This window comes from Vanessa atalanta, chromosome 22, assembly GCF_905147765.1.
Source record: "Vanessa atalanta chromosome 22, ilVanAtal1.2, whole genome shotgun sequence".
Classification (NCBI taxonomy): domain Eukaryota; kingdom Metazoa; phylum Arthropoda; class Insecta; order Lepidoptera; family Nymphalidae; genus Vanessa; species Vanessa atalanta.
The window spans coordinates 9,358,727-9,371,817 of record NC_061892.1 but is presented as its reverse complement, the minus strand read 5'-3'; the positions used below and the strand labels follow the sequence as shown (position 1 = coordinate 9,371,817).

Genomic DNA, 13,091 nt, shown 5'->3' with positions numbered 1-13,091 from the left:
TGAAAGCGGATAAAACCACGAATTGCTACTAGTGCCAAAATGAAGACTGCAATAACCAGAATAAGAAGTTATATGATATAAATTAATAACATTATAATTATATATACGGAGAAGGAAATAAGACGCGTGAAAGTATTTTATAGCTAACAATCTTTATAGAAAGTAAAATATAATAATTTAAAGAGTGTTTCAATACATCGTAATACGCTGTTGCTAACAAGCTGTCATTATTAACCAACAAAGGAAATTGGAATGAATCTGTTCCTTGTTACTTATCTAGTAATTGTAGGTTTTGTTAATATTATGGTTATAGTACTTCCGCCTTGTTTTCAGTGATTATTATAAATGATTTTCGAATCGCTTTCTGTCATCGAAATGGCATTTTGGCATTGGCGTTGTGATATTACAATATGATTTAATACTATGTATATAATCCATTTCCCAATAAACTATATAAATGTTATGTATACAAAAAATAAAGTTGTTTCCAGAAATATCGACATAAATACTGTTAACATTAGGAACAGGTGTAAGCTTGAGCTACTATTACTAGATTACACAGTGTTAATACGGAACATGATAACTCTTTTACGGAACAATGTATACGCCTTTACAACAGAATTCTAGAACAAGTTCAAAAATATTCAATTGTTTTATTTAAAATTAGAGCAATTGCAGTAAGGAAATTATTTAAAAAGGATTTTACAAAACTACTGAATTTTTAGACGCTTGCACAACTTGAGACAGCATTTCCAGACTATTTCAATAAAAAAAATTAAATCATAAAATGCCTCAAAATTAAAAATAAATCTAATTAATATACCTTAATAATTATTTTGTCTTATTGTTTCAGGTGTCAAAACGACTCATCAAGATTAATGAATATGTCCTGAAAATACCAAAAATTATCATGCACAGATAATAAATATCTAAAAGTGATGTGGTGACTGGAGTAGTGACATTTTAAATAGAAAGATGGCGCTGTTGCGTTTGACATTCGCGTGTGCGTTAAGTGCTGTGTTTGTGTGTGTGGGTGGGCACGTAGCATTGACCTTCCCGCCTGCGAGAAAGTATGACTTGGACTTTTTGGACAATTCTAGAACGAAACCGCCATGTGGAATGCCTAAAGGTTTGTATAAAAAATTATAATTAACATTTACTAATGAGCTGTAACAAAACAAATACCTAAAGTAACCATTGAATTAAATACGATTAAGAAATATTAAGAGAAAAGAATTTGTTATCCTTATTGTAGTAGCAAAAAGCAAAACAAGTGCAAGAATCTTCACTCCTCTTTTGGGTGAAGTTATATCCCTCAGTAACTTCTCTAATCATTCTATTCCTTTACATATTCTATCAGCCGTTTTTCGGCCTTCCTCTTGCCTAATTACTCATAACGACTAATTAATCATAACGACTGTTCAGAGCTATGCTTTTCTTACCCGCTCGCATATCAAAATAACAGTCAGGTGTTAAACAGAACTAGAACGTAATTTGTTAGCATCGTGACTGTAACGTGATTACATGAGTCAGATTGTCAGATAGCGGGCCGATGACCTAGGCTAAGGTCATAGAGCGTAAACACTAAGCCGTAATGACGGTGCGTGTTTACAACTAGAAAAATTACAGGTTTCGACTGTCGAGTCGGCAATGAGTAGCTCTTTTTATTAGTCAGGAATATTAAACATTTGAAATTAATAAATGTAATTTAGTAAATATATAAGCCGGATATGGTGCTATTCTATACATATTATAGTTTTTCCAACTCAAATTCTCTATTTATTTTTAAAGGGCTTTAGGCAGGCCAGTCTGGGTAGGTACAAGGTACTGCCCAGTCATTTACAAATTGTACCTCCAAGTAACAATAGTTAGTATTGTTGTTGAGTGTACCAGTGTAACTACAGGCATAGTTAATATATCTTAGAGTGCCTATGAGTGGTTATGTGCATTCATTATGATGATTAGGAACGAAAATGAGCAAATCGGCCCCCTTATAGTAGCCACTTCTGCATAAATTTATTGTCACTGTAAGATAGAATAAAATTGCCAACGCTAATCTCATGCCAATTACAGAAATCAAGATGCGATCTTGTTGTAATTATACTAGCTCATACATCCTTGATGTTAAAACAAACAGTTAACTAATAGTATATATGAAAAGTGAGTTTATATATTTGATATGACTTCACGTATTAAGTACTTAACCGATGTGTCAGATAAGTTTGAAATGGCTACCATCGCAATACCACTTGCGGTATATCCGTTTAATTTTTGTAGAGGTAATTTTTTTTTTCTTTTTGTTTTCTTAGTAAACCAAAAGTATTTTACAGTACCTTTTACCATAAAATATTGAATTGAATGATTTTTTGATTACACTGATTTTTTTAAATGAAACTCAGCGGGAGTTTAATTGCTTACACTTTAACTAAGTTATTTGCGGACGGAGAACAAATTGCATTATAATTATTGTTTTTTTTTGTGTTTTGTAATTATTTTTTTCTGATCTTAATTAAAATTGAACAGTTTTAAACATTTAAACAAGCAAATTATTTATTCATAAGCAAATAATGTTAATAAATTAATGTTAAGTTATTTTTAATTAAACTTTAAATAATAAAAATGCATAATAATTATTATTGGATTAACTTCCCTTTAAGTTAGCATGCGTAAGGGTGCTGCTATTTCGACATTCTGACGCAAGCAGTCGTGGCCGAGTGGTTAAGGCGTCTGACTCGAAATCAGATTCCCTCTGGGAGCGTAGGTTCGAATCCTACCGGCTGCGGATTTTTTTTCTTCTATTCTAGTCTAATTTTATTTTATTAGCAATTTATTAACTTCTTACTTTTATGTTTATATTTTCAGTTTTAATAAACCTATCTTCTTATGCACAATATCATGCAGAGTTTATATGTTAAGATGTTTTTTAGATGATTACTGACGAAATTCTTATATAGGATTTAAGACAGCATCCTATTGGCTGAGGCTCCTTGCGCCAAACGCAAAAAGTTTTCAAAACTAATATCTTAAAATTATCAAATATAATTTTTTTATTCCTTTATGAATTAAATTACATTATGGAAGGAAATATATGTAAGGAATGTTTGTTTCCTCCCACAAATGTTGGAGACGAGACTGACACGTGCATTGCCATTAAATTAAACAGTTATTAGAAATATATAATGAATGTTAAACGTATAACGATTTCAAATAAATTTTGTGATGAATATATATTTTGAATATGGCAACTTCTGACCCTATCAAATGTTTTAGTAACGTTTCGATGTTTTATATACAAACAACGAATTGAATAATATTTACATATATTATAAATTGGAGTGTCTGTTTGTAATATTAAAATAAACACGGTACATATACCAAAATAATATTTTTATAAGTCTGTCTGGGACTTTCACTGGCAGAAAGCTGATGTTAAACTTAGGCTACAACAATATTTTTTTTTATTAAATTCAGACGCACACGAAGTCACGGGCACAGCTAGTTTTTTTGTAAAATAAGTGGTCAAAATTGGCTTATTATATTAAATTTAAAAAAAAAGAAAATTACATTTATAAAACTTATTATTAAATAAGTAAAAAACCAATAACTATTAACTATGAAATAAATTACTAGTTTTCTAGAAACATTAATTCTTATAAAATCTCCTTCAATATTTTCCTTCACAGCCTCAATAGTTAAAAAAATGTCACGTTAATACTAAGCAATTTTTTTTATTTCTCATACTTAAATAGAAACTATATTATAATTTTTAGTATAATATTGTTTCATAAAATAGTCAGTAATTTAATACTCATGTAATTGAGAACCTCGAACTGCGTCAATGATAAAGACGTCTTAGTATTTTTAAGACATCGGTACTTAATATTACGTAAAAAGTATGCTGTAAATGTTTGACTGTGGGGTAAAGCCTCCTCTACGTGTGAGGCGATGGCTAACCTATGCCTTGCTACGATGCGGATTGATGTGTCAGTTTTTCTTCGCCGAGTTAAATTAAAAACACAAATTAAGCATGAAACTTCGGTGGTGCTTGTTTGGGTTTTAAACCATTTCTTTTTTTTTTTATAATTAGTTGAATTAGAATTTAAAAGGACAATGTAACTTTTTAAAGTTTTAATTATAATATTAAAATTGAAAATTGTTCATATGAATTTTACTTTAAATCTATTATTAGATACACTTAGAAATTGCGCACCGACCCTAAAATTTAAATGTTGTTTCTAACACGTTACGTCATATGACCGTGTGGCCTAATGGATAAGGCGTCGGACTTCGGATCCGAAGATTGCAGGTTCGAGTCCTGTCACGGTCGACAATTACCATTTTACTTTTTTTTTACAATATGTTTATTTTTGTAAAATAGATTTATTAACATAAGAATTGATAACATTAAGTGCTTAAATATATACAAATATGAATTAAAAATAGTTACTGTATAAATCTTGACCGCGTGGAATGGTGGCAAGAAGAGCAGCATTTCCCCGTTGAAATGCAATTCCGATCCTCTGGGCTAAAAACGAACCAACCCTCCTGTCACCAGTGGAGGCAGAAAGATGTTTATTTTTAGATTTTATTTTGTTATCATGTTATTGTAAAATACGAAAGCATTTTTAATAATCATTCAATAAAAGAAAATTTTCTTTACTTTTATTATATCAGCTAATATAATAGAAGTAATACAATATTTATTAATCATTTTAAATAAGCTATTTTTTACTTTAAAATATATTATGTTGCATATTCAAATGTATGAATTTCTGACAAGTCGAAGTACGACATCTGTACGTGACTTTGTGAACTAACAGACAAATAGGCGTCCGAAAATTTCAAGCTGATTCTTAAAAATCCTCCCAGATGGCGCTAAATTGAGTAACGTTAAACTATAACCGATACAAAAATTTTAATATATTTTATAATTAATTAGTTTTCGTTTGTTACAGGTTCAATAAAGACGTCTTTTTTAGCTGGTTCAAAAGTTACAGTCCACTGGCATTTGGCATACGCACACCGAGTAAGTGATACAATATTTTATAAACCAGCCATAAGCCCGGCTAGCTCAGTCGGTAGAGCATGAGACTCTTAATCTCAGGGTCGTGGGTTCGAGCCCCACGTTGGGCGAATATTTTTTTTATTTATTCTTTTATATATTTATAGGGAGGATTCAGTTTGAGGATATTGGACTATCTGGAAAGACCCTTGTTGGATTTAACTCCCAGAGCCGGTGGTTCAGAATTTGTACGAGATGATCCGACGTAAGTGGCAAACATACCTTCATATTTATAATAACCTATTCATAAGAAATGGTACATAGGGTTACATGAAAACTGTTTTGAAGAGAACTTATGTATAGTACACATAATGTGTACGAACATTACGATGTACATGTACAAAAATGTATTAAAAGAGTAAAAAATTTGCTTGAATAAAGTTTAAGCAAGAAGGTGCACTTGATTCATTTATTTTGTTTTTATTGACTTATTGAACATTATAGGGCTCAAAAGTACGAAGTTCACCTACCAAGCGACTTCACGTGTGAAAACTGTACGTTACAATTGCAAAGAGAGGCCGGCGAGTGGGGCGCCAACTATCGGTTCTGGTCGTGCGCTGACATCGACATCGTTACACGTAAGTCCTAAAATTATACTCAAATTACACTAATCTTTAAATTTTGTAAAATGTGGTCGTTTCACCCATAATAGTGAACAGTAAGAATTATTAATATAATTTTTATGGATTCATTAATATAATTATTTTTTACACCATGACTGTGGAGCCACGCGTATTACTAAATATGTCATGTTCCTCGTGTCTATGATTACACTGGCTCACTAACGTTCAAACTTTTTTATTACATTATAAAGGACTACACGAAAAAATAACTGCCTATTGAATAATACAAGGACATATCCACTCGAAGCCTTACCACCGGTCATAGTCCCATATAGAGAGAAAACTGAGAAAATTTAGAACTCTACCTTAATCTATTGGGGCAGGTTGTTATAAAATTATTAGTCTGCTAATTGACTGCATCAATCTACGGAGAATATGACGAATATTTTAGGAATATGTAAAGTTTGGTATAAATACAAGTAAATTTAAATAGAAACATCCTCCTAGGTAAGGAATACCACGAGAACTGTTCCGGCAGAGGTTTCCACATCCTAGGCCGCTGCAAGTGCCACAAGATGCACAGCGGGCCGCGCTGCCAGTTCTCGGACGAGTGCGCGGAGGACAACGACTGCGGGTTGAGAGGGAAGTGCTTCGACACCAACTCCACTGAATCGCCAAGTAGGATGTGCTACTGTCCACTCGGATTTTATGGAAAAGGGTGTAACAAAAGTGAGTACCTAGTCTTTCATTGTTGGCTTCTTAGTTAGGACTTATAAGCATTTTTTTTTCGAACCTAGTACGTCCCGTAAACCTTTAAAATGTATATTTACTAACTTCCAATGAAACAGCTGTATAAATACAGCTCCGAGCTAAAGAAGAGCAGATTTCGCCTACAAATTACTGACTAAAATTCTTACGAAACGAAATAAGGATTTTGCATCTATCCTAACCCATATTATAAATGAGAATGTTCGTATGTTTGTTACTCTTTTACGTCTCAAATACTTAACCGATCGCCAGGTAATGTTGCATACACGTTGTCAGGGGTACAGTGAATGACAAAATGTACCTAACGCCTGACCCCCCATTCAAACACCTTTTAGTTCATTGCACACTTTGGGAATGAGATTGCCTTTATTTTACAAATAACGAAATATTTTTTGCCTCAATAATATTTTGGTATCGTATTAAAACAATAATTGTAAAATATGACATTAAAAATTAAATTAAATTTCTTTCTTAATAATATAATAAGTAAGTGTAACGCTTCTATATTGAATACGGATTTTTGACTTTGACACACGCGTAGCTGCGGGCGCAAACTAGTCACTGATAAGGGTGATATTTTTTAATATTTAAATATAATATTTTTTCAGAGGCACCTTGGAAGGACAAGGACATAAACTTGTCTTTATATAGTAAGAAGCAATTATCGAAGCAGTTCGCCTTGTACTGGCGTGTTCTGAAAGAGGAATCTGAGATGGAGTTCGTGATGATGGTCAATGGGACGTCATATGCTGGTGAGAACGTTAAAATTTAACATTGCAAGATATACATAATGTATATCATAGATTAATCAACCTCTCGACCAATGATATCGCGCCAATTCGCGGTCAAATGTTGTTATTAATACGTCATTGAAAATAGTTTGTACTCATCTAATCAAACTGTATCTAATAATAAGTGGTAGTGCCACACTGCATACCTTCGGGTTGCAGCCGAATGGGCCGGCACGCCCGGGGAAGTACCACTCTCTCACTTAAAATCAGCGTGAAGTGGTAGCTATGTTACCGCGTTTCGTCTGGTATGTGAGAGTCCCGGAGGCCCGATCCCCCCCTCCCCCCTAAACATGATGGTTGTGCAGAATTTGGTTACATTACCCCAGGAGGGTACCATCAGCGACTGCGGTGGAGAATCCCTCCCTGGGCATCCATGCTCAGGACGTACATCACCTGAGCAGGGATGCCCAGGCTGCCCTCCGAATTCTGGGGGGGGCAATTTTGCGCTCGCCACTGTTCGGGGCAAGCGGAGCAGGCATCATAAGGCAACCCCTACCACCCTCACTGTGGACTTCTGCAACATAAGGGGACTCAACTCGAACTTGAACGCCGTCCACTTTCACCTTGAGACGGCGAAGCCGGCCTTGCTCTTTCTTACCGAGACTCAGATATCTTCTCCTGCCGATACGACTTTTCTTTCCTACCCCGGGTATAAATTGGAACATTCCTTTGTACCACGAGCTGGGGTGTGCGTTTACGTCAGAGATGATATCTGCTCTCGACGCCTCGGCAGTCTTGAAGGACAGGACCTATCGATTATCTGGCTGCGTGTAGATTGTGACGTCCATCCGCGAATCTACGCTTGCCTTTATAGGTCCCATAGCGGTAATGCCGAAACCGACCGACTGGTTGAGCACGTCCAAATGGCTACAGATTCCGTACTGCAGCAGATCCCATCCGCAGAGATCGTGGTTCTTGGTGATTTTAATGCCCACCATGCCGAATGGCTTGGATCACGTACTACTGATCATGCGGGTAGATCTGTTCTCGACTTCGCTTTAGCATATGATTTGACACAACTGGTCACCTCGCCAACGCGAATACCGGACGTGGAGGATCATACACCTTCCCTGTTGGACCTTCTGCTGACTTCTCATCCGGATCGCTATCAGATTATCGTCGATCCCCCTCTGGGCTCGTCGGACCACTGTCTCGTTCGGAGTACAGTTCCGGTTATGCGGTACTCACGACCTCGTTTCATGGGCTGCCGCCGCGTGTGACACTACAAGTCAGCGGATTGGGATGGGATGCGGTCCTTCTTTGCCTTCTACCCATGGGGGCAGGTTTGTTTCTCGCTGGATGATCCGAGCATTATTGCCGACTCTGTTGCCGATGTGGTGCTTCAGGGTATGGAACTGTTCATTCCGTTTTCTGCGGTGCCCATCGGTGGCAAGTCGTTTCTGCAAAACGGCTTCACGCAGAAAATGGGAACGCTACCAAGACTGGGCTCACGCATCAGCGTCTCGTGATGTAAATACCAGCGCAATCAGAAAGGAATATAACTCTGCCTCTAGGTCCTTCAAAAACGTTTAACGATTGCTAAGGCGAAGACGGAGTACATTGGCAGAATTGGCGAGAGACTGGTGCGCCTCCCTTCAGGAACACGTGCGTTCTGGTCTCTCGCCAAGGCTGTCTTAGGGAATTTCTGTCAGCCTTCCTTACCATCTCTGCACAAGGACGGTGAGTCATTGGCCCATACAGCGAAGGAGAAGGCTGATCTTTTAGGCTCTCTCTTCGCAGCGAACTCGACTCTGGATGACCGAGGAAAGTCACCACCAACAATCCCGCGGTGTGATACCACGATGCCGGAGGTTAAATTCCGGCAAAGTGCAGTTCGTAAAGCACTCCTTTCCTTGGATATTCATAAGTCGAGTGGACCCGATGGCATCCCTCCAATCGTGCTATGGACTTGTGCTCCCGAGTTGGCGCCGGTCTTAACGCGTCTTTTCCGGCAATCTTACGCATTAGGCGTCGTCCCGATCTCCTGGAAGACTGCTTTAGTGCATCCGATTCCCAAAAAGGGTAACCGCTCAGACCCGTCCAATTATAGGCCTATAGCCATCACCCCCTTGTTCTCCAAGGTAATGGAGTCCATTGTAAACTGTCAGCTCCTATGGTATCTAGAGGAGTACCAGCTGATTAGTGACCGCCAGTACGGTTTCCGTCGAGGTCGCTCAGCCGGTGATCTTCTAGTTTACCTTACTCATAAATGGGCGGAAGCAGTTGAGAGCAAGGGGGAGGCATTAGTAGCCAGTCTGGACATAGCGAAGGCCTTCGATCGCGTATGGCACAAAGCGCTTCTTTCGAAGCTTCCTTCCTATGGGCTTCCCGGGAAATTATGCAGTTGGATTACCAGCTTTTTGGCAGATCGGAGCATCAAGGTCGTTGTCGACGGTGCATGCTCCGACCAAAAATTCGTCAACGCTGGTGTTCCACAAGGCTGCTTTCTGTCACCCACTCTGTTTCTTCTGCATATCAATGACTTGTTGCAAATCAGGAACATTCACTGCTATGCAGACGACAGTACCGTTGACACCTCATACACCGGCCGTGCTAATATTTCTCGGGAAAACGTCGAAGAAAACCGGAACAAACTTGTGTCTGAAATCGAGTCTTCGTTAAACGAAGTCTCGAACTGGGGCCGGCTAAACCTAGTCCATTTCAACCCCAAAAAGACGCAAGTTTGCGCGTTAACCGCTAAAAAAACACCATTCGTCGTATCTCCACGATTCGAGAACATTCCGTTAGCCGCCACAGCTAGTATCGGAATACTTGGCGTTGATGTTTCGAGCCTCGTTCAGTTCCGCGGTCAACTGGAAGGCAAAGCCAAATTGGCATCAAAAAAGCTTGGTGTGCTCAGCAAGGCAAGACAGTATTTCACGTCGGCCCATCGCCTAAGACTATACAAGGCGCAAATTCGGCCTCACATGGAGTACTGCTCTCACCTCTGGGCGGGTGCTCCCCAGTACCAGCTCCTACCATTTGACCGTATCCAACGTAGAGCAGCTCGAATTATCGACGATCAAGCCCTTTCTGATCTACTCGATCCTTTGGCGTTGCGTAGAGATGTTGGATCACTCTGCATCTTCTACCGAATTTTCCACGGGGAGTGTTCCGAGGAATTGTTTGGATTAATCCCGGCAGCTGAATTCCATCTTCGGACATCTCGACAAAATTCTAAATTTCACCCACACCACTTAGATGTCCGTAAATCCACAACAGCGCGATTTTTAAGGCATTTTCTGCCTCGCACAACCACTCTGTGGAACCAGCTTTCGCCGGCGGTTTTTCCGAACCGATACGACTTGGGAACCTTCAAGAAAAGAGCGTACTTATTTCTTAAAGGCCGGCAACGCACCTGTAACCCTGTGTAATTCATAGTTTAAGTTAACAAATATGTATTGCTAACATATTTGTCTTACTCTTTTAGCTCTCGGCTGGAGACCAAAAGGCCTGAAGAAAGAATGCAAAAACTTCCCAGTTCTTGGGCCGCCTATGGATACTCGTGAGTATTCGTAATTAAATATTTTATATGAGATATATTATGTTTGTAATTTATGATTTAAAAAAAAAAATATATTATATCATATTGATATACAGAAAATCCTATCACAATTTTGCAGCTAGCACCCCAGCACCAGAACCTTTACCAGAGCCCGAACCGAAATCTGAGCCGGAACCGTCCCCAGAACCGAAGGCTGAGCCAGAACCGACACCGGAACCCAAATCTGAGCCCGAGCCGTCTCCTGAGCCAAAATCCGAACCTGAACCCACAGCAGAACCAAAAGCAGAACCCGAACCATCTCCTGAGCCAAAACCAGAGCCGGAATCTGCTCCGGAGCCAACAGTCGAACCAAGTCCGGAGCCAAGTTCCGAACCAGAAACTTCCAGCGTATCTGAAAACGACAATAGAAACAAGAGGGTAGCCATGCATACTTTAGATGGATTTGATTTTAAGAACCTCGGCAATGACGTTACTGTGAAAACTAGTGTGTCCTATAAAGTGTCGAGTTCTAAAGGTAATCATGAAATCAATTTGGGTGCAACTATTATGAGTTCGTTATATTCTAAAGTAATAATTATTGTGATTATTTCCTAATAGGTCGAAAGAAACGAGCCGCCCAGGAAACAGAGGAGCCAAGTGAGTATCATCTAATATATCAAATGTAGCACAATTATGTTTAACACGAGTGCTAAAATGTTCACAACGCTAAATGCGACACAAATGCACAAATCTTCGAATTAACGTGCAAACTAACTTTGTAAAAACACTTATATATAGATAATTTTGCATGGTTATGTTTGCAGATGTGGAAACATCGACCACTATAATAGTCCATGACAACGAAAACTCCCCTCCCCCCGAACCAGAACGAGTATTACAACCAAAGCTAAAGCCAAAAACTAAACATAAGCCCTTCCAACCAAAGTCTAGAAAATTTAATAATTTGAACGTTAGTTCCACTATTCACACTAAAGATCACCCAGTGCCTACTTTAGAACCAGTGACTGTATTAGGGTCAGAAGCGAACCAGGCCTCTATACCCGAACCCAATGCAGAGCCTACACAAATAGATACCTTATCACAACCTTACCCTACTTCTGAGCCTGAACCAAATTCTGAGCCTGAACCTTCTCCTGAGCCTAAATCTGAGCCTGAACCTTTTGTTGAACCTAAATCTCAGCCTGAACCTTCCCCTGAGCCTAAGTCTGAACCTGAACCTTCTTCTGAGCCTAAGTCTGAATCTGAAACTTCCCATGAGCCTACATCAGTGCCCGAACCTTCCTCTGAACCTAAGTCTGAACCTGAACCATCCCCTGAGCCTAAGTCAGTGCCTGAACCTTCTCCTGAGCCTAATTCAGAACCCGAACCCACCTCCGAGCCTAAGTCTCAGCCTGAACCTTCCCCTGAGCCTAAACCTAAATTAGAAAATTTCCGCGAGCCTAAGTCAGAACCTGAACCTAAATCTGAACCAGAACCCATCCCCGAGCCTAAATCTGAACCTTCTCTTGAACTTAAATCTGAGCCAGAACCGTCACCTGAACCCAAATCTGAGCCAGAACCATCACCTGAACCCAAATCTGAGCCAGAACCATCACCTGAACCCAAATCTGAGCCAGAACCATCACCTGAACCTAAATCTGAGCCAGAACCATCACCTGAACCAAAATCTGAGCCAGAACCATCACCTGAACCTAAATCTGAGCCAGAACCATCACCTGAACCTAAATCTGAGCCGGAACCTTTTCCTAATCCCGAACCTGAACCCAATGCAGAAATGGATTCAGAATATCTGCTAGTGAAAGGATTTACTGAAGAAACAGGTAAAGCACTCGCTTTGCGAATAATATGTCGTATATCACTTGATAACTATCACATTATTTTAAAATAAATACCGGTGTTATACGATATGTTATTGCCTTTTATAATTAATTAAAAAAAATAACTTTTTAAAATAGCACATGTCACTAAAAATCTACATGAATCATAATTTTATTAACTGCTATTAATATTAATTACTTTTTTTTGCTAACACAAACAAAACATCGTTGATTAAATCCATTTTAGAATAGTATTTAATTTCAAAATAATATAAAATAAATACCTATATTTATTAATTTAAAATATTTTCTTTTAAAAAAGTTACTTTAAATTGAGCTAAAATATATAATTTTTATAATCTTGAATTAATAGCTCATAGTCTATCAAAGGCTTCTTTAAATTCTTTGCTTTGCATGCTTTTGCGGTATCGTATATCTGTTATCCCTCCTTTTCCTACTCTCTCTCTCTCCTTCCCCACTGTATCTTCTTTCTGTCTTCTCAATGTGTTCTTACTTTTACTTTTTTCCTCTTTGCGGACATTTATGGAATGATTTTAACGATTAAACAAGCGTTGGTAAAGATTA

General features: G+C 38.3%; 1 protein-coding gene and 3 non-coding genes across 8 annotated transcripts in view; all 4 read left to right on the top strand.

Moving 5' to 3' along the window:
- LOC125072834 overlaps nucleotides 1–13,091 on the top strand; it is a 75,864-nt gene that overhangs the window by 53,063 nt on the left and 9,710 nt on the right. For 3 of the 5 annotated variants that reach the window (XM_047683548.1, XM_047683547.1, XM_047683546.1), the window contains exons 3-12: nucleotides 854–1,129; nucleotides 4,956–5,026; nucleotides 5,170–5,267; nucleotides 5,507–5,640; nucleotides 6,133–6,354; nucleotides 7,002–7,145; nucleotides 10,615–10,689; nucleotides 10,808–11,203; nucleotides 11,287–11,325; nucleotides 11,493–12,509. In XM_047683548.1, the coding sequence (XP_047539504.1) occupies nucleotides 976–1,129; nucleotides 4,956–5,026; nucleotides 5,170–5,267; nucleotides 5,507–5,640; nucleotides 6,133–6,354; nucleotides 7,002–7,145; nucleotides 10,615–10,689; nucleotides 10,808–11,203; nucleotides 11,287–11,325; nucleotides 11,493–12,509 (2,350 nt within the window). In that variant the 5' untranslated portion in view covers nucleotides 854–975. The remainder of the gene's footprint in view (nucleotides 1–853; nucleotides 1,130–4,955; nucleotides 5,027–5,169; nucleotides 5,268–5,506; nucleotides 5,641–6,132; nucleotides 6,355–7,001; nucleotides 7,146–10,614; nucleotides 10,690–10,807; nucleotides 11,204–11,286; nucleotides 11,326–11,492; nucleotides 12,510–13,091) is intronic. The other 2 variants (XM_047683549.1, XM_047683551.1) reach the window with 2 other exon arrangements.
- Nucleotides 2,701–2,782, top strand: Trnas-cga. The gene has a single exon. It is a non-coding gene; the product is annotated as a tRNA-Ser (tRNA).
- On the top strand, nucleotides 4,255–4,327 carry Trnar-ucg. Its single transcript has one exon. It is a non-coding gene; the product is annotated as a tRNA-Arg (tRNA).
- On the top strand, nucleotides 5,061–5,133 carry Trnak-cuu. The gene has a single exon. It is a non-coding gene; the product is annotated as a tRNA-Lys (tRNA).